The sequence below is a fragment of the Podarcis cretensis genome (genome assembly GCF_951804945.1).
Source record: "Podarcis cretensis genome assembly, chromosome: 2".
Classification (NCBI taxonomy): domain Eukaryota; kingdom Metazoa; phylum Chordata; class Lepidosauria; order Squamata; family Lacertidae; genus Podarcis; species Podarcis cretensis.
In genome coordinates, this window is record NC_137171.1 from 86,196,905 (window position 1) to 86,218,460 (window position 21,556).

General features: G+C 42.7%; 1 protein-coding gene across 1 annotated transcript; it reads right to left on the minus strand.

Annotated features, from left to right (window-relative positions):
* Positions 1–7,884: 7,884 nt before the first annotated feature.
* SEC61A1 (SEC61 translocon subunit alpha 1) lies at positions 7,885–21,462 on the minus strand. The gene is made up of 12 exons (XM_079964569.1): positions 21,325–21,462; positions 19,409–19,476; positions 18,473–18,538; positions 18,289–18,367; positions 17,538–17,669; positions 17,293–17,402; positions 14,829–14,982; positions 13,655–13,815; positions 12,540–12,737; positions 11,188–11,379; positions 10,397–10,473; positions 7,885–9,458 (listed from the first exon to the last, which is right to left on the minus strand). The coding sequence occupies exons 1-12, from the start codon at positions 21,329–21,331 to the stop codon at positions 9,272–9,274; spliced, it is 1,431 nt and encodes a 476-aa protein (XP_079820695.1). The 5' UTR covers positions 21,332–21,462; the 3' UTR covers positions 7,885–9,271.
* Positions 21,463–21,556: the final 94 nt, after the last annotated feature.

Consider the following 21,556-nt stretch of genomic DNA (forward strand, 5'->3'; position numbering starts at 1 on the left):
TAAATAAATAATAATAATTATTATTATTATTATATTTTGAAAAAAATAATAATGAATGAATCCACGTGCCCCACAAATAACCCAGAGATGCATTTTAAATAAAAGGACACATTCTACTCATGTAAAAACACACTGATTTCCAGATTTTATGTGGGCCGGATTGAGAAGGCGATTGGGCCACATCCGGCCCACGGTCCTTAGGTTGCCTACCCCTGCCCTGGATCACCCATTAGGAACAAGGGAAATTATTAGAAAGACAGGTGTTACCTAGATTTTGGGCCACAGTAGAAAAAGCTATCCTTTAAGTAGCACATGAAGTGCTTAAATCTATGGACTTAAAAACTGAATTTCATCAGCACCCTTTGATCAGAATTGCACAAGCATTGCTCCAGAATTCTGTGATGTATGCAAGCGTTGCAATTCAAATCCCTGAAAATCTTGGGCTCTGTGATGGTATAGTAGGAAACTGCCTTATAACATGTCAGACTATTTGTCCATTTAACTCAGTATTGACCATTCTGACTGGCAGCAGCAATCCTATACATAAGTACCTGGAAATAATTTCCCTTTAAGCCAATGGAGCTTCCATGTGAGAAGAAATGCATAGGATTTCACTGTTAATAATAAATACACCAAAAAACAGCCTTTGAACCCAGCCCCTTCCACCAATCATTTGCCTATCCTATAGGAGCCCCCAACCGACACACCCTTGCTCCACCCCCCCCTCCCGATGCATGTTTGCTTTCAGCTATGCAACAGTTTTCACTATATATGCATTAATGCTCAAAAGGGATAATTAGTTATCAGGTTTAAAACAGTTCACTATATCTTTGCTGTTGAATCCATTAATAAAAGTCGTTAGCTACTCAACAGCCTAAAATTAATGATGCGGGCAAGCCTATTTGAATCAGAAAGCATTATCCTCAATGCTGCATTTGAGATGGGATGGGAATGGACAGATGTTTTCTTTCCTTTGTTACTTATAACCTCTTTGACACTGCTAGGACATCAGCCTCATTTATCACAGGGGATCTGTTTCCGAGTAAGGGTACTGGGGATCAGGAGAAAAGTTGTGGGAAATGGTTGGTCTTTAAGCTGTATTCCACACTGAGATGTGCAAAGTTAGTTCTCTTTACCTATGGCAAATCAATTAATAAAAAAGTGTGGGGGGGGGGGTCATCCCTTAAAATGAGAGAGAATAATGACCAACCTACTTCCCTGACTCCCCTTGATAGGATGGGATGATCAAGCTTGGACTAGTCACTCCCTGCGTCAACAGAGAATTTTCACATTAAAGGCAGCAGCCCTGACACACAGAATTTAACAGGGAAAGCTTCTCTCTCCCCTGCCCCCACCACCCAGTGCAAAAATCCATGGTGTGAAAACCCTCACTTGCAACTTCTGTGCACCCAGCTGCTGCTAAAAAGCACATGAGCAGACTTTATTCTGTCCTTGTTTCAGGGAAGAGTTCACTGCTCTCCTAACAATAAGTTGCACTGCTAATGTTTGCTACTAGCAGGGTTCCCATGCCTAACAGATGTAGGGCATTCAGAAAATTGGCAAGTGAAGCCTTCCCCATTATTAAAGGTGTGTGCTGGAAAGGTGGAGAATGAGAGCTACCAGTATTGTCCATCTAGCAGCAGATTGAATGCAGTTAACTAAATTATCATTCCTCCCCCTTACAACCCATCCCCGGGCACCTCCAAAATCTTTGGAGAGCTGGTGTAAAGATGTGGGGTGCACATGGGAGCTGCAGGGTGGTGGAAGAGGAGCAGCCGTCTGCTCATACATTGTTCGATGTCACCCATAAGAAGCTAGGGGAGAATGCAAAGTAGCAGTGGCGTAGCGTGGGGGGTGCAGGGGGGCCCGGCTGCACCGGGCACAACATCTGGGGGTTAGGGTTAGGGGGCGCAAATCCACGGGTTAGGGGGCGCAAATCCATGGGTTAGTGGGCGCAAATCCATGGGTTAGGGGGCGCAAATTACTTGCCTTGCCCCGGGTGCTGACAACCCACGCTACGCCACTGCAAAGTAGTATCAAAAGTAGCTCAAAAGAGGAAACAGAGTTTTCGGAAGGAGATTGAAGTATCTGCAGCAGGTGGTGTATGTAAAATGCAAAGTTGTGGAGCTACAACTAGTATGCTTGCACTTCAACTTTTGTTTGTGTGGTGTTGACTCTGAATAGATTATCTGAAATTTGTGCTGAAGCTGGAAATAGAAATGTCATTGGATCCCGGTTTTGCATGGAGCTGCATCATTCAAGAACAAATAAGCCATCTAGGTAGGTTTGTGGGGGGTTTTGGTTCCTCTCCTAGTTTCACCCATCCTTCATTATTTTTACATCTATTATAAAAAGTAAAATTGCTGATTTCTTCTGCTTAGCTGCATTTATTTCCCCCAGTGGATTGTTTTAGGACTGCATTTGTTCGAATGAAGATGGCTGGGGCAGGTGGTGGAAGTGGAAAGAGACTGCAATTGCACCTAGTTGTTTCATTTTTCTCAGCTTGGTGATTATTGTAGAGTTTGGACAATGACATAAGTTTCTAACTCTGAAAGAGGGCATTCCATCACTAGCAGACAGCAGCTAAGGATGGGATCCTCAGCGTCAGATTTAGTGGATTTCCATTCAAGCTCTGTTTTGCAGTATGCAAAGAAGAACTGGGAAAGAAAAGTTGCTTCTGTTCAAGTGGATGCAGTTTTTAACACACTATGTATCTTCATAACATTATGCCTGCGCTCTCACCGACATATTGCAAGTGTGAAACTGTGGACAAGAGCAGGCAGATCCACAATACAGTAAGGACACAGCAGCACAGGTGCTTTTCAGAGATGCAATGGTCAGCACCATCACTGGATACATATTTCAATGCAGATAGTTTCAAGCAACAGCAGCATTTCCTAAGGCAGATAATGAAAGTCATTATCATTAATGGGGTGCCTAAAACATACTAAGCACTCTGGAGAGGGTGGGGGAGCAGATATCGGCCCCTAATGACTTGATACTTAAGAAGTGAATGAGAATAGCAAAGAAACAGGGAAAACACATAGGATGGAGAGGGGAACCTTGTACCCCAGATGCCAACTCACATTAATGTATCTGACGTCAAAGGAGGGCAATGTAGCATCCTATCTTTGGAAGGTAGCTACTAGTTTTACTTGAATGCATCTAATTTTAGAGAGCGAGAGGGATGTAAAGAGATGCTGTCATTGAGCCACAGATAAGGCCTGCATTAGCAATATAGATCTTCCTTTTCACACGCTTTCAAATTCATTCAGAAAATGTGCAGTCAAGAGCCTATTCCTCGAACTTAGTGTTACCATTACTTACTTGGCACCTGCCACATGGTCCTGTGCACTAGAAGTTGGTCTTAATGTTTCTCTTCGTCTGTGGCCCTAACATCCGTCAGACTGCTGGCTGTACCATTGGGGTACAGTGCTCTCTTTGCACTGGAAGGTGGGGAAGGGGTGGATCGGTTTTGATCTTGTACCCACTTCACTCCTTAGAACTTCCTGCACATATTCAGAGAGACTCTGCATAATAGTCCCCATTGTCAGAAAACTCCTTGATCTTTCCAATTCAAATACCAACGATGAGAGCGTTTTGGCAATAGTTGGTCACAGTGGGATTTCTGTACCCTAACCCTGCTGATATGAAGAAGCATACATGAAGTGTGACAGAAGAGAGGGCACGCAAAATAGGATTTCTAGCAAAATAGGATTGAGGGTAGAGATGATGTTAGCACCAAATTAGCTAAAGACCCCAAATGTAATGGAGTGTACCAGCTAGGGTTACAGAGTTACTTTTGCTGCTCTTGAACATGTTTTACGCACGTTTTGCATTTACACAAGGGTCAAAAAAAGTCAGGGAGGTTAAAAAACAACAACTATAGGTTTCTTTTCAAGAGATGCATACTAATGGATCCAACATGGAAGTTAGAAACTACAGACACAGAACTATTAAGACAGGATACAGTGCTTTCAGTTTAAACATGGTGTTTAGGAAGCTGGCAGGATAGCAATCCAAGAGACTTAATACTGTATGATCACCAAGGCAGCGTGAGGCAATTTTCAAATTATTCTCCATTTCTTACTTCCCTACTGACAGCAAATATATGTACTGGTAGCAGCACAGATCTGTTAGGCTTACTTGTTATTAGCATCAAGGAACTTAAAACTGCAATAAAACAGCATCCTCTAGTGGATACTCATGTGTTGCAATTTGAATGTTCCTTTTCAAGGATGTCTTTGTTAGCTAGACTCTCCCGTTTTCCAAGCTCTTGGCAAAAAGGTCCCTACTTGAAAGCTGCTTGCCTTCCCTCTCTCTATTGCAAGGTGGCTTGCAATATGAGGCTGGCCAGCAAACTTCAGCCTTCTTTAGGCAGGAAACACGTTAAAAGCTGGGGATTCCTATTCTGTTTTGCAGCAAGAGGAAGAAAAACTGGAGACCATAGACAGATCGATCAGAATTCCCCATCAGCTGCCCAACATGCCTGTAATACAAGAGAAACAAATTTCTAGGAATTTCATGTATTGTTGCACACTGTCTGCCAGGGAGGTGTTTATGGAACGTTCAGTCTCAGGTGCCAAAATAACTTGGCCAGCCTTGGGTGCTACGCATTATGTCTTGTAGGAGATAATTCTGCAGTTTGAAATTTTGCAACTTTCAGCTTCCTTGGATGGTTGCAAATTTCAGTATTATGAGAAACAGGTGAAGGTAAAGGTACCCCTGTTAGGTCCAGTCACGGACAATTCTGGGGTTGCGGTGCTCATCTTGCTCTATAGGCCAAGGAGCTGACGTTTGTCCGCAGACAGCTTCCGGGTCATGTGGCCAGCATGACTAAGCCGCTTCTTGCAGTTTACCTTCCCACTGAAGCGGTACTTATTTACAGTGGTACCTTGGGTTAAGAACTTAATTTGTTCTGGAGGTCCGTTCTTAACCTGAAACTGTTCTTAACCTGAGGTACCACTTTAGCCAACAGGGCCTCCCGCTACTGCCGCGCAATTTCTGTTCTCACCCTGAAGCAAAGTTCTTAACCTGAGGTACTATTTCTGGATTAGCAGAGTCTGTAACCTGAAGCGTCTGTAACCTGAGGTACCACTGTATCTACTTGCACTTTGATGTGCTTTCAAACTGCCAGGTTGGCAGGAGCAGGGGCCGAGCAACGGGAGCTTGTCGCGGGGATTCAAACCGCCGACCTTCTGATCGGCAAGCCCTAGGCTCTGTGGTGTAGACCAGTTTTTTCTTTTTCATCCTGTGCATAGTTTTATACACCTCTATCACGTTCCTGTTTATTTGACTTTTCTCTAAACTAAAATGTTGTGACCTTTCTTTATAGGAAAGTTGCTCCATTCCCTTGATCAGTTTGGTTGTCCTTTGCGAGGAAAGGTAACCAGAACTGTTCACAGTATTTCAAGTGTCATTGGCTAACCTGGGTCCCTCCAGATGCTCTTAACAACAACTTCTATCAGCCTGAGCTAGCATGGTCAATGATGATGGGTGTCTGTAGTCCAACATTTGGAGGACTGAGAGTTAGGCATCCCTGCTCTAAAGCTTTTCTTTATTTAACTCCAGTGCACAATGTTAGGAGGCATGGGGTCCATCTCAGGCATTATCTTCCAATTTTATTCTTCTCCAAGCACAGAAGAGAGCTTAGGTTTTCAGGTCCGTATTCAAAATGATTACAGGTCCATTTACACCCATTTTCAAAATGAGAAGGAAAACAGTGCAAAACTATCACTTGTATGGAGTTGGAGAAGGGCCTGGAGCTCAGCGGTAGAGTACAAGTAAAGCAAACCCTGGCACTGGAGAGTAAAACAGCTGGAGGTGGCAGACAGGACAAAGGGTGGAGAAAGAACTGAGAGTGGAGGAGGGCTCTTCCCCCATCCTCTGGACTTGCTGGAAAACTCAACAAACCTGCTGTACCTGGAACTGGGTGCAGCTGAATGGGACATAGTAGTGGGCAGCCTGAGGAAGCAGCATCCACTTTGGGCCTGCAAGTCAAGTCAGACTAGGGTGATGTCTGCTGCTTCAAAGATCTCTTCCCATTGTGAGAATTTGTTGAACCCTGAGTGAGAACCCAGAAGCAGAGAGGGTGTGTCAGAAGGAAATGAACCGATATTTATATATCAGTAACTTTGTGCTAATGTAACATTTCTATATGTAACTTTTTTGTAATACAGTAGTGTGTTTAAGTTCTGTTGTTGCTTCAGTTTTTTCCACACCACTTTAAAAATATTATTTAATATATTAAGTGGTATAGAAATTAAATAAGCAATCAATGATTGCATGCCCTAGGGAAAGATCCTTGTCTGAAGCCTTGGAGCAATTTTAGAATGAAAAATTAATGAATGCATTGGATATTTTGTGTTTTAAGGATAAAGCCCAGCTTGACCTCTTGAACCATTTGGGAAATGATGGAAGGCAGAACAGGTACAGGCCTTGATGGCAACCCTATGCCCAATTACAGTCGTACCTTGAAAGTTGAACAGAATCCGTTCCGGAAGTCCATTTGACTTCCAAAACGTTAGGAAACCAAAGCGCGGCTACTGATTGGCTGCAGGAAGCTCCTGCAGCCAATCAGAAGCCACACCAGATGTTTGGCTTCTGAAAATCATTCAAAAACTGGAACACTCACTTCCAGGTTTTGATCGTTCAGGAGCAGATTTGTTCATGAGCCAAGGCGTTCCGAGCTCCAAGGTACGACCATATTTGGAAGCAAGACCTACTGAGCTCATGAGACTTCTTGACTCAAGCTGACTCAAATGTCACCTTCACAATGTATTACATGAGGCTAGCAAGCCACTTACTCTTAGCTTGATCCACTCAATCTGAAATATGAGGGCAATATCTCACAGCTGATGGTTAAGGCTTATGTCAGCGGAACAGGGAGAGAAAGTTTTCAGCAATTCTTCATCTGTCTGTAACCACACTTGTTCTGCGGCATCTTCCAACCCTGTGCAGTAGGTCTGTGGAGAGGGAACTGCTGAAAATAGCTTCCCTCCCCATTCCATTGACAGAAGCCACACCATCAGTTGAGTAACACTGCTGGATACAACAGAGTGTTGTAAAAATTACAAGGAATGCCAAGTCTCATTTTTCAAGGGGGGTAGGAAAGATGAAACACGTAACACAATGCACCAGCAGGCAAAACTGGAGAGATTACTATAAAATATGGTTTGCACCTTTATGCATGTTACGGTCTGTTTAAAGTTCAACCTTTTCAAAATGGGGAGGGGGTAGAAAGGGAAAATGCAGTATTTGCCTTGGAGATATTGGAATGAAAACTGGTGTGGCCATTTTCACAAAGAAACCCAAGCATCATCTCATTTTCAAGAGCACCTTGAACAAGCACTTCCTCTCAAACTCTAGTTCAAGTCCCTCATTCAGGCTCTACCTATCAAAACAACCATGATGACTCCGGTCACAGAAAGCAAGATGCACAGAAGTGTGTTATTAACTTATTTTTAAGGATCAATTGTCCAAAGTATATCCAGGCTGAAATAGGAGGATTCCAGTTCAATTGCAGTCATTGAAAAATCTGAACCCACACCTGCCCTTGCAATGGCCACCAGCTGCTTTGAACTGCCCGCAGCATATTTACAGTACATTTGAGTACTCTCCTCCACACTGTTAGCAAGGCTGTTCTGTCAAATGAACACTGGTTGAATGGTATGGCTCAGAGGCCAAGAACTCTGGTGCCTGCTTCTTTTTGTCTGGGGAAGCTGGCCTTTGTCAAGGTAGAAACAGTCATATTTTAAATGCCAGTTAAGAAATCTAGGCAGACAGATACGGACCGGCAGTAGAAGAGAATCTTTCAGCCCTATCCCTTTTCAAGTGGGAGCAAGGCAAGTATCACCTTGACAAAGGGAAAATTTATTTGCAGGCTTCCTTTTATACCAAGTGTTTTTATTTGGTCCTATACAATACACACAAAACACCTTACAACCACCAATATATCCTAACAGAAGTTGAGTTTTTAAGGAATTTTAAAGATGGGGCAAAACTCCTTAAAGACTTTATGGCTACTTCTCCTATTTGGTAGGAGTTGTCCTGGAAATAAGCAAAAGCCATTAGGCCTCCAGAGAAATGCCATCACTGCTCTCCAGCTAGGTTCGTGAGAGACAGGGAAGGTATTTCTAAGGCTGGCATCAACGTGCATGATTTGTAGTCAAGTGTTCCAGAAAAAAAGTTGGTAAAAAAAATTGTTCTGGAGCGATATGCAAGTTTTATAAGCAGCAGCTTTTGTGTATTCTTCAGCAAGCAGGATGACTGTAGCACTCATAGCTGCTAGAACAGAACTTATTTAACGTGATGGCAGATAAGAACTTTTAAGAGTTTGGTAATCTCCAGGAAGAATACTGTAGCACACTGTTCTTCTCAGGATATAAGAATACAGACAACATCCATCTTGGAAATGTCAGGCTTTCTGTGTGGAATTACTTGTAAAAGGTCTGTGTTTGTTCAATGTACAATTCTGAGGCTTGATTATTTCTTCCCATGAAGCAGGCCTTATGTGAGTTTTCTACTGACAGAAAGAACATATCACCTGCAAAAGTGAGGCAACAGTCAGAAGCCAACAGTCTGTACTGAAGCACAAGACCCAGAGTACCTGACGAGATATCTGGCAGTCCCAAAATTTGTAGTACCCTGGAGGAAGAGTGAAGAAATGTACTCATGACAAGTAATAGATAGGTGCTGCGATGATGGGTGAGAAAGATCTCTCTCGCTACCAAAGAGATAGGGAGAAATCCAACATCACACAGGCAGACATGACTTCCCCTTCTCCCACCAGTTCTCCTGGACCCAATTTTGGAAGTGCATGGGGAGTAGGGAAAGGGATGTTCCACATGGAAAGGATGAAGCCCACTGCACAAGTGAGCCAACACCATTGGGTGTCACTTAATTGTGCCACTTTAAACTGCAGTTGGAAAAGCTCGAGAAATCCTGGGATAGGACCAGGGGAGAGGGAGAGAAGAGTAAATAACCAAAACTAAACCAGATTTTAGAAGTTGCTTCCAGCAATAATTAACAAAAAAACCCTTCTTTTCTAAAAAGTTTTTTTTTTTTGCACATTTTCCAGCGATTTATAAAACATTAACTGAATATTAACAAAGTCTGAACCAAAGGAATGTGCTTTGGAAAACATTAAAATAAGTGTTCCTATTAATGCAGTGTGCCCATGTTACTATGCCGTTGTTAATCTTTTTCACCTGATTTTTTTAAAATCCTAGAACACTCTTCATACTCCCCTAAGGTCCATGGGACAATGCATTTAGAAGAGAAGCGCTCCCATGCTGCCAACTTCGCTCTGCTCCTTTACAAAGATTTCAAAGTACTGGTAAATGATAGTAACAGCCAACAAGATTCCTGTGCCTGATCCAATTGCCCCAAGGAAGTCTGCCAGCACAGAGAGAGCACCAATGCAGAGGCCACCAAATGCAGCTGCTGTAGGAATGTATCTGACAAGAGACACAATGGGAAGGAAATAAATTAGGTATTAAGAGACATTACTAGCATCTTCAGGCACAGCTAACACCGAGTCAGTGGAAAAAAATGTTTTGTAGGTCTAGATAGTTAAGACACAGGGGAAGAATCCAGAGAAAGATAACTATGCATCAAACTGCAACAAATATTAAGACTGTTTGGGTTACCCCCCCCCCATACATCTTTTAGGTATGTGACTTAAGGAGGCACTTCAAATATGACCCATTGCTTATATTTTGCACTTGTGTGTCACAGTAATGCTATTTGAAGCAGTAAGAAAACTATGAAGGTAAACCCTGACTTTCTGTAGCCTCAGGATCACTACAAAAGGATAGTGCTCATTAAAGTCACAAACAATGAGGCTAGAAACAAAAATGAAATTGGGTATTCTCAGGAATTAACAGAGGCTCTTATATAGCTAGGATCTTGATGGCATGCAAAAAAAAAACACCTTAAAAAACCAAAACTACAACACTGCAAGAGCATTAGAAGCATAATGGCCTCAGTCCAGTAAACCTGAAGGAGCGTCTCCACCCCCATAATTCAGCCCAGACACTGAGCTCCAGCACCGAGGGCCTTCTGGTGGTTCCCTCATAGTGACAAGTGAGGTTACAGGGAACAAGGCAGAGGGCCTTCTCAGTAGTGGCGCCTGCCCTGTGGAATGCCCTCCCATCAGATGTCAAGGAAATAAACAACTATCCAACTTTTAGAAGACATCTGAAGGCAGCCCTATTCAGGGAAGTTTTTAATGTCTGATGTTTTATCACTTTTTTATTATTACCATTAATTCTGCTGGGAGCCGCCCAGAGTGGCTGAGGAAACCCAGCCAGATAGGCGGGGTATAAATAAATTATTATTATTGACTGAATATAGCATTATAATCATAATGAATCTCTGCATGTTTGTAACTCACCTGTTGAGTTCATGAACCATAGAGGTTTCTCTATGACCCCTCATAACCATCTGCTGCTCTTTCAGTTGTTTAGCAACCTGCATTGGCCAAACAGAGAAAAGAAGCTTAGATCTTTTTACAGTCAGTTAGTAAGATGAACTGCCTATAAATGAGAAACAAGAGATTTCAATGCTCCTCATTTAAGGACTATTAAAAATGGCAAGGCTGGACTTCTGATGTAGCAATATTATAAATATTTCTGGAAACCAAACTAAAGAGATATACAAGTTGATGAGAGGCATGTCTCAATATCTGCCCATGGAAAGCAGACCATCTTTTCAGGTAACCTCAAGAGAATGGTTTGCAATAAGAAATGAACTATGAACGTTCACAAGCTGAAACATGAAAGAATCATCTCCATGTTAAGGACTTAATATATTGCAGCATGAGCTTTTGTGGGTCTAAACCCATTTTGTTCAAGGTAAGCTCATGGCTGTCCCCTCTTTTGTTAAACAGACAACCTTGAAAGATACCAGACTTAGCTTAGGAAGATGAACAGCTTAGGCAGGGAGTGACATTTTGAGTAAGAGGGAGGTATCATGGAGTCATGTTTTAAAACTAAAAATGCTTGCTAGTATCCTATTCTCCTTAGTCAAATCTGATCCCTCCAAAAATTTATTTAGTGACAATAGAATGCTAGACACAGAACTAACTGCACCTTCTGCTAAATGACAAAGCAAGGGAAGCATTATGGTTTTTCAAGAGGGAGGAGAGAAGCATCCAGAGCTGTGGGGTCAATGTTATTTACTTACATCTTTGGCAGAAGAGCCAGACACTTCAATCCAAGTTTTAGAAAAGAAAGCACAGGAACCCAACATGAACACGATGTAAACAACTGCATGGACAGGATCTTCCAGAACGGAAGTAAATGACTCCGGAGGCGACAGGTAATAACAGAGACCACCGACGGGGTATGAACGGGCGGGACCACCAGACGAAGTATCCTGCAATGAAAGTGGACAGTTTGGATTGTGCCTTAAGTGGACAGGTATTATGCAGCCACCAGAGGTCACTTTTATGCCCACAGAATTCAAATATAGCAACCGTAAACCTGCATAGGTTTCTTCATGTGTGTGTTGAGAAACTCTATTATAGCTACTGCAAGACAAGTGCTAAATATAGGAGGTGGCAAGGACACAAAAAGCCAGCAAGGCATGGTATGAAAGCCACTTGGCTCCTAAAACAAACCTTACACGTTCATCACTCACAACACAATCCTATGCTTGCCTATTGTTCCATGGGGTTCAGTGCGATTTATAGTTTTATACTCATTTATAGTTTTAATTCTATACAGGTTTAATTGTTTTTAATTATGCTTTTTTCCTATGTTTTTAGTGATTCTTGTTTTTACCTCAAGCTGCCTCGAGGTGGGGTATAAAAAAAGATATATAGAATAATTTACTTTCAGATGTGTATAAAATTGCAGTCTCAGTCTTCCTGCGAGCACCTTCGTGCTAAAAAAACTAGGGCTGTGCATGGACCCCCAATCTGATTTGTGGGGTCAATGTGTTAACCTGATTTCACCCAGCCCAATCCAGCCCAGCTCTAGAAAATACCCATTCATGGAAATCCCATTGACTTGCATTAAGAAATAAAGCCAGCCAAAATTAGATTGTGCTTTCACATTGCAGCATGAAAATTGGCAACAAGTTAGCCTCTACAAAGGTGATTTATCCTGCCGAACAGGTATTTCCTAGCATGACCTCCCTGCTGTTAGCCCTTGACTGGGAGCATTAGGTGTGAATATAATAAAGCTCAGTTCTGTTCCTACACCTATCCCCTGAGCCTATCTCAGCATCTTCTTTATATGGTGTTTTAGTGGATTCTGTTTTAATTTTGGAAACATGGCGACACTGAGTTTGGCTTTTGTGAGTAGTTTGTTCTTCTGGGTTGCCCTTTTTTTTAATGGGTCATCTTGGGAAAGAGGAAATTGCTCCAGGACTAGCCCAACCTGCCCCATAGTCACTGCAAAAACCCCTGAATCACCCCAATTCAGCTCATTATTTATACTTTGTACGGAGTCGGTGTACAAGCCCAAATAAAAAGCAGGTTTTATGTTTAAAGCTGCAAGATCCAGGACAGATCTTATCAAGCGGATACTTACCGACCAAGTGCCCAGCAGGCTGACCAGTAAGTTGCCACTGAAACGAGCAGAGAGCATCTGGGAGATCACATATAAATTGGACACCAGCGCAGACTGAAGGATGATGGGAATATTGGAGGTGTAGAAGAGTTTGATTGGGTAAGTGTTATACTGGCCACGGTAGCGGGCAGATTTTATAGGGAGATCCACTCTGAAACCCTGCAGGTTGCAAAAGTGAGTGTTAAATACAGAAACAAACACTTCTTAGTAACAGTGCACTTGAAGAGAACCTAAAAACCTTCAGTAATCTTGGAGCTCTTTCGGATTACCGGTTTCAATATTCCACCCTGACTTGCTTGCACAAAATTTACACAGTGGTTAAAGATTGCTGCTTACTGAGCAATTGTTCCGATTTGTTTGCATGGAAGTTATGTGATACCATCCAGCATCATTCACACTTCCCAGTGCATTAGGGTTGTTTTTAAAAGAGAACGTTATGCAGGAGCATCAAATCTCCATTAATAGTGCAACCCTTTCCCTTCCCCCAGTATATGATTGATTTATAATGGGGGGGGGGATAACTTGTGAGCAGAATGCTTTTTAGAAGCAAAGAGAAACATTTTGCGTAGGAGGGTCTATTAAGGCATTAAGGCCAATATGAATACACTTGCTGTGGCCGTAGCATGCTTTGCTGTTATTTATAGAGTGCTATTATAGCCAGAGTAAGTAGGGCTTTCCAAATTTAGGTACGCAACAGGCTGCTCCCCTAAGGAACTAGCAATCTAAAACAGTACAGAAAAAAAGAGAGAGAATGGGTAAATCCCATTACAATATTTATAGCTTGGATAAAGTTGGAAATGATTAAGAGGATGTCAAAGGCCATGAAGAAAGGGTCTTCTGAGGATTAGTTTGGATGAACTTATGAGAAACAAGGGCCGAAAGATAACGTGGATGAAAGCCACTTATGGCTTAAAAAAATTAGGCCATGGAAACTGGTAGAAACAGAGTTTAAACTCAGGGACATTTTGAACAATACTTAAGATCCAGTCACAAATGTTGTAACAAGCATTCTGTTAGCAAGCGGCTATTGTTGTCATCTTGCTTAGATTTAAGTAACGTTCCATAATTCTACTTGCCTGGAAGTAGATGACAACCGCAAAGACAAATATGGTGGCAATCAGGTTCATAAGGTTAGGGAGGTTCTGACGGTAAAAGGCTTCCCTGAGAGCTCTGACTTTATCTGTGCGAGTAGCCAGCAGATGGAACAGGGCAATGATGGCTCCTTCAAATTCCATGCCTTAAAGTGAGAGAGTGATGGAGAGATGGTTAGTTGCAGATAATTTGACATTTATTACTCTGACTTTTGAACCAACTGTATAAAATTTGTAATAATTTCTTTTAAAAGCTTATAAACTGCTTTTCACCTGTGTGGTCCCAGAGTAGTTTACAATGCAATTAAGCCAACAAACACACAAAATGCCGTTAAAAACCAGAATATACCAAAGTAAAGCAATCATAACCTCCAGAGCAGGTTAGCAGATCATTGAAAGGTCTGAGGGGAGATGGTCTTCCATAGCCTAGTCAAGTTGCATCAATGATATAATGGGGAGAATGCCAGAGACTGGGCATAATCACTGAGAAATCCCCCTCCAAACTGATCTAACAGCCCAGGCAGTGATAACATAGGAGGGACTAAACGTTCTTACTTGCAGCTACTAACAATCATTGCTTACAGAGCTACATCACCCCCTCTAACCATGCATTAACATCACACACAAAAATGAAACTCATTGAAGCAGTCATCTTAAAACTGGAGTTTACAAAGGAAAGAATGAACTCTTCTTTATATTCAATTTATTGCATAGAAAAAAAAAAAAGCCTAAGTAAAGGTCCCTGGGTACCAAAAAAATGCAAGTGAGAAATAGTAAAGTAGCTTCCCCAGTCAGCCAATTCTTCGGAGAAGTGAGACCTCCAATAAAATGAACATCCTCACCTCCAAAAAGAAGCAATCCTGCTCAGGGTTCCAGCCAGCCAGTCAAGATACTGTTAATTGTTAATGGTTCAGGCAAACCAGTTCACTCCCCACTCTCAAGTCTTCCATCTCTTTTCCAATTGACACTCAACATTTTGTGGCTTCGGAGGAATACTGACGCCCTTATTGTACTGGTGTGCATTTGTATGTGTTTAGGTTTTTTAACATTTTCCCAAAGAATACCCAACTTTAGATCCAATCCACAGGGGCACCGAGTCACTTAACTGAGGAACTGATATGCTTCCAGTGAAACAAAGAACACGCATGTATGAGGTTACCTCGGCCAGTGTTTACTGTGGTTGGGCTGAATGCCTTCCAGACAATAGTCTCACAGATGTTAGTGGCAATGAAGAGGGAAATGCCAGAACCAAGACCATACCCCTTTTGCAGAAGTTCATCCAAGAGAAGAACGATCAATCCAGCCACAAAAAGCTGCAAAACAAACATAAATTATTTTCCAGAGTCACCACAACCATATCTGATCACTTTAATAGAGGGGCTGCGAAATAAAAAGTGTCAGTGCTTTCTGTAAATGTCTGCTTATGCAGCACACATGACAATTACCTGTTTTAATCTTTGATTTATACTTTTTGACATGGTTATTACTGAAAGCATAAGTCCACAAGTCAGAGATACATGAACTGAAGTTCCTTTGTATGTGAGGTAAATAAAGAGATCATGTAAACTCAACTTTCTAAGCTGTTCCTAACTTAGCTGCAGCTAAGGATTTTCAGGGGGTGGGCAGGGAAAATTGATTGTACAATACAACTTTTACACCTTTTAAGTAAGTTTTTAGCTCTTGGACTGGTTCTTAGGTTTCATGCGCAGCTGTTGATCAACTGTGCTGCATGTATTGTTTGTTAGCTCTCCCACAGCATCTATGTTTATCATGTATATGAAATGATGGTCAATGCCCCTTATAGAAGGGGAATAAGTCAGAGTGCAGCTCCAAACACTAACCAATAAGTCAAGGGCAGGAAAGCTGTGGCCGTCAATGTTTTTGGGACTATAACTTCCACTATATTGGACCACTGGCTGGCTGGCTGGGGTAGATAGGAGGCATCTCAAGGGGTTTCCCTTCCCTGCAATAAAGCAACAGCTGTGCACATACTGAACCCCTGTTTTCCTATTATTATTCCTAGACCACATACACCACCATCACTTGAGCTACACTGGTTCAGCTCACACAATATGACTTTGATGGCCCAGGTGCACAAAAGCAGCAACACAGGTCTAAATGATTTATAGTGAACCCAATGCCCTTTGGCCATAAACAAAAGAGATGTACTAATGTTCCAAAGTAAATACTGTAACAACCCATAGTCTACAAACCAGCATACAGAAGGTGAATTGAACTGTTACTCTGAGGATCAATATGGCATGAAAATTCTTACATTGTGTCGAGCCAAATGTTAGTACAGTTCAGATATCCTATTTTGGTAAGACTGGTCAACATACATAGCAAGGAATCACTCTGAAGTAGGATGCCGTTAAGTCATCCTCCATTTGCTCCTAGATTCTAGCAACCAGCTCTGGGAGATTTTCATTCCTAGACGTCATGGCTAACAGTTGGTCTTCTATAATAGTAATAATAATTTATTATTTATACCCCGCCTAGGGTATAAATAGCCATGCTGGGTGGCTATCAACAGAATACTAATAATAAAAAACTGATAAAACATCAAACATTAAAAACTTCCCTATACAGTGGTGCCTTGCAAGACGAAAAGAATCCGTTCCGTGATTCTCTTCGTCTAGTGGTTTTTTCGTCTTGCAAAGCAAGCCCATTGACAGCTTAGCGGATTAGCGCTATTAGCGGTCTAGCGGCTTTTAGCGATCAGCTGAGAAGCGGCTTATCAGCGGATCAGCTGAGAAGCGGCTTAGCGGCTTAGGAAAAGGGCGAAAAACCCGGGGGAAAACCCGCGGGAACTCGCAAGACATTTTCGTCTTGCGAAGCAACCCCATAGGGAAATTCGTTTTGCGAAGCGCCTCCAAAACGAAAAACCCTTTCGTCTAGCGGGTTTTCCATCTTGCGAGGCGTTCGTCTTGCGAGGCACCACTGTACATTTATCCATAAGATTTACGAGGAACCTAGAAGCTAACTACGCACTCAATATATCTAGAGATGCAAGGCTTCTATAAAGAATACCATGCCTAATAAGAGGGACGCAGATGGCACTGTGGTCTAAACCACTGAGCCTCTTGGGCTTGCTGATTGAAAGGTCAGTGGTTCAAATCCGCACAATGGAGTGAGCTCCCGTTGCTCTGTCCCTGTTTCTACCAACCTAGCAGTTTGAAAGCACACCAGTGTAAGTAGATAAATAGGTACCACTGTGGCAGGAAGATAAACGGTGTTTCTGTGTGCTCTGACTTCCGTCACAGTGTTTTGTTGTGCCAGAAGCGGTTTAGTCATGCTGGCCACAGGAACCGGAAAGCTGTCTGTGAACAAAGGCCTGCTCCCTTGTCCTGAAGAGAGATGAGCACTGCACCCCATAGTTGCCTTTGACTGAATTTAACCGTTCGGGGGTCCTTTACATTTTATTTTTTTAGCCATGCCTAATAATGAAGCATCAGGATGATTGGCAAATGTATTCTAGATTCAATTAATATGCTGCAAGGACAAGTAGGAGATAAAGCAGTGTGTTTAACTTTAAAATGATGGTGTCTGTAGAAGCTCAACTGAACCACAGATCTCCTAGGTCCACTCAATGAGTAGTCCAATACAATAAATAAATAAATTACCTGAATGGTAATCAGCAGACAGATTCCAGCTCCCATCTCTGATGGGTCTCCATACATCCCCGTCATTACATAAACGATAGATTGGCCAATGGTGATAATCATGCCGAACACTGAGGAATGAATCCACAAGAAAAGACTGAATTAACATAGTCTCCAATTACCCGAGAGGATACAATTCATCAGTATCTGCATAAGGCATTAAGCCAATCCAGATGGCAAGCTCTGTAATGTCTCCTGATACTTACATTTCTGTGCCCCATTGAACAGAGCTCTGTCTTTTGGCGTATCCCCAACTTCAATTATTTTGGCACCAGCCAGCAACTGCATGATGAGACCAGAGGTGACAATGGGAGAAATGCCCAGCTCCATCAACGTGCCTGTTGGATGTGGAAATCAGAATGACAGATAAACGGTATGGAAAAAAACATAGTTTTCCTGCCAACCCTCCCAGCTAGTCACTGCACATGTAGAGAGGGCCAAAGATGTGCACTGTGGAGGGGAAAGCATTTGGATCATAACTGAAGCTCCACTCCTTTCCAAATGATTCATCATTCTTCTGCATTTTTGTATCATGGTCAGCAACCCAGACCCCAATCAGTAACACAATGACAATACAATAATTCTGGAATATAGGTGAGGAAGGACTACTGAGAAAACATGTATGAATTATGTCAAAGCCACTTGAAATGTTCTGAGCACTATCACATTTACATATTCCAATTTTTATACTATAGCATCATCACGGTCATGGAGATGAGCCAAAATTCCATTTTCCAATTTCAATATCCAGGCCATGGTTCAGTCAGTTATGCACATTGATGTTTCACAGTTTTCAATGGGCAAGTTAGGTAGTTGCTCAGTTCTCTAACAATGAAGTCAGTGGCACCTCAAAATGCTTAAGTCAGTGGTAGGATCCACTCGGTTTTGCTACTTAGTATTTAAGTATAAAATTTCACAGCAGATAGCAGTGTCATTTGCTAAGTGAGACATTCTTACCTCTGTTTGAAGCCAAAATTACTCTCATCCAATAGAATGGATCTGCCGAGTCTGATGACATAATACCAAACAGGGGAATCTGAATTTCCAAGAGAAGACAATTACATTAACACAGGCTTAGCTCCCTGGATTTGGTTTAAACTTTAAATTTAAAGGAAAGTTTGAAATAATGTAATATGCATACCTGGCAACAAACCAAAAATATGAAGAGGGTGATAGCTGTCCATAGTACTTTTTCTTTAAACTGGATCTACAGAAGGAAATGTAATTATAAAAGAAATCACTACCACCATGTGTTTGGGGCTAGAAGAATTTGTTAAAATACAAGCCTTAGGTTCATTGAAAACAAGGTGGAGAAACGGTACCATGGCAAAAGAAAACATAACCAGGACTTCAGATGAATATAAATTTATTTTCCAATTGCTTGGTAACATTTGAGCATAGAATTGCTAATGCTGTACTCTTGTACATATGTTGTACAGTCCCTTAGCTGGGAATCCAACACATGTGCTTAAGTTACAGACATGCCTGCACAAATGTACAAGGTAACATATGGCAACATTTAGCAATCTAAGTGTATTCAACATATACAGCTTTCTTAACACTGGACAGCAGACCAAGGGGCCAACTGAAGGTTCAACCCCCTGCTTTCCATAAATAGCATCACAGCAAGGGGGAAGATCAGCTTGGCCCCATCCATCAGTCAGGGGAAGAGCAGCAGCAGGGGTTGCCCACCCCTCTCTTCCCTAAGAGCTCAGCTCCAAATGCCTTGGAATTGGAGAGCCTCTGTCATTGGTCAGTAGAACAAGGGCTGGTGAGTTAGTTGCAGGACCTCAACCCAAGCAAGACCAACAGTAAGGGGAGATCAGAATGCTATAAATGCCAGCTTACAACTCATTAACTTGTTTTTACACTACCAAACTGATCTCCTTTCCATACCTTTCCCCTTCATTCAAGTGCATTTTCTGTTATAAAGCCTGAAAGCATTATCTTTCTGTCATTTTAACTATGCAAGCTGTTTTGAGAGACAATATTTGTCTGAAAAGTAGAATAAAATATAATATAAGCAAACTCTCCTCTTAGCAGTAACTCCTGCAAATATTGATTTAAGGATACTTACCTTTCTTTCTGGCTTTTGGATTTCAGGTAAGATAACACAGAAGGGCTTGATTACTTCAAGAAATTTAACTGTGAAAAAAGGTATGAAAAGAGAACGGATATATAGATTTCACAAGGTCCTTATCAGTCAGTTTAAGAGCTAGGGTGTTAGGCTTGAACCTAGAAGTCCCAAATTTAAACCTTGCCCAGCCACTAACCTATATGATAACCCTGAGTAAATCACAGTGAACCTTCATTCCCTGTCTGAGCAAAGGCTCAGGACTGGCACAAGCCTATTTCCCACTGCACTCCAATGGAGATCCTATGCATTGAGGTGGCTGTACGTTCAGAATCTTATTTCCAAACTGAAAGGCTACTTTCACTAGAATCACTGCTGGTGTTAGCATTACTTTGAAACTTCACATGTATTCAAACTAGTGCTTATCATGCAAGCAACCCAACAATGCAATTTTTAAAAATGCATTTTTACTAGGCATGTTATCAAATTTTGGTTTTGTCTTTTCCTAGAAGCAGAACTAAGAAGTATAAATGAAGCTGCCAGATAATAAGGAAAGGCTATCCAATAGTAGCACAGATGAAAATCTAAGAAATTAAAATTGCCTTGTACTTCCATGAAAAGACTGCCCAAACTCACATGTTTCAATAGTGCTAAGAGAATGAAATGTGTTAATGCCATCAGTGTAAAACCAAATTTAAAGTTCAAATAAAAGGAATGCCTCCCAAATACACAACCCACCTTAGTGGCCACCCCATCACACTATCAAGTGGAAAGCACAGTACAATGGAAAACACATTTCCCATAGCAGTGATGTGGCAAGAAATTGGCCATCATCACATTACAGCCACAGTTATTCTGAAGGAATGCAAACAGATAGCAGGAGCAGCCCACTGTGGCTTCCACTGTGGGTCATTGTGCCCTTAAACGGCACACAGCATGAAAAACATGTTTGCACTGGGAAGCATGAGGCAAAAAGAGAAGGAAAGAGTTATCTTCACACAAGGGTCACAATTAGATACGCGTGTAAAAGAAGAATGATTTCTGCATATTGTAAACAATATCTGAAAGAGTTTATCTCCCAGTAAAGAGCATTGCTGCATAGTGTACTTGAAAAGTTATGATTATGCAACCCCTGAGCTTTTTTTTAAAAAACACATTATTATTCTAAGCCACTCAGAAAATTTGTGTTTACAGGGTGGCACTGCAATGAAAAAGACAAAGTGCTTCCATAATCCAGACTGCATTGTGTCAATTTATTAGCTGATTCTAGCTTCCCATATAAAATACTTACTAGCTTCTCATATCTATCTATATATGTATAGAAGAGCCCCCCTGGGTGTCAAACAAACAGCCACCCATTTAAGCCGCACTCGGGCGCACTCTGCGACCTTAGGGCTGGCTGGGGCTTTCCTCATCTGGAGGGCGGGGCGGGGGGGGGTGAGGATCCCTCATCGGGGTGGGGGGCAACGCCGAATTTGCCATTCCAGGCCGGCGCTGCAACGATCACGAAGAGAGCGAACGTGGATCGTTTTAAGGGGCGGCCACGTAAGCCTCCGCGTCTAAACAGTGCCGGGTGAGGGCCGCCCCCCCCCCCCAGCGCAGTCCTGGCAGGGCAGAGGCACGTAACGGGCAACTGATCCCCCGTAACGAAGCTGACAGTTCCCGCACCTGCCGTTGAATCCTCCCCGCTTCGAGGGGAGTCGTCCTCCACCGCCACCACCAGCCTCCCTCCCCAGCCGCCATTTCGTCTCCCTGCCCCTGACGGAAGCGCTCCGACCTCCCTGCAGCCGCCTCGCCCCTCGCGCCCCCGCTCTAGGCGGGCGCCCTCCGCTTCTCGCCCGCCACGGCGGCGGCGGCGGCGTCTGCGGCAGGACCGGCTCTCCACCTTCCCTCCCTTAAGCAGCGACGCCGATACTCACTCCCCATCTTGGGCGCTCTCGACGCGGAAAAGGGAAGGACCAAGCAGGAGCGCAGACTCCAGGCTCCTTTCTCGGAGAGACACGTCAGTTACTTGAGCCTTCACGGCCTCCTTCCGCTTCCTGCCACGCACCGCCCCCCCCCTCCGCACCTCGCCCGCGCGCTAACAGGCAAGCATATCCACGCAGGCGCAGTAGAGACTTCCCCCTCTTTCTCCATCCTCCAACGGCTCTA

Excerpts from the sequence above, each read along its gene's own strand:
- SEC61A1 (XM_079964569.1), bottom strand. Across the intron at positions 14,983-17,292 it reads GTCTGCTGATTACCATTCAG|CTTTTTGTGGCTGGATTGAT; the intron begins GTAATTTATTTA and ends TTTGTTTTGCAG. Across the intron at positions 11,380-12,539 it reads GCCTGCTGGGCACTTGGTCG|GATACTTCGTCTGGTGGTCC; the intron begins GTAAGTATCCGC and ends CTTTCATTGCAG.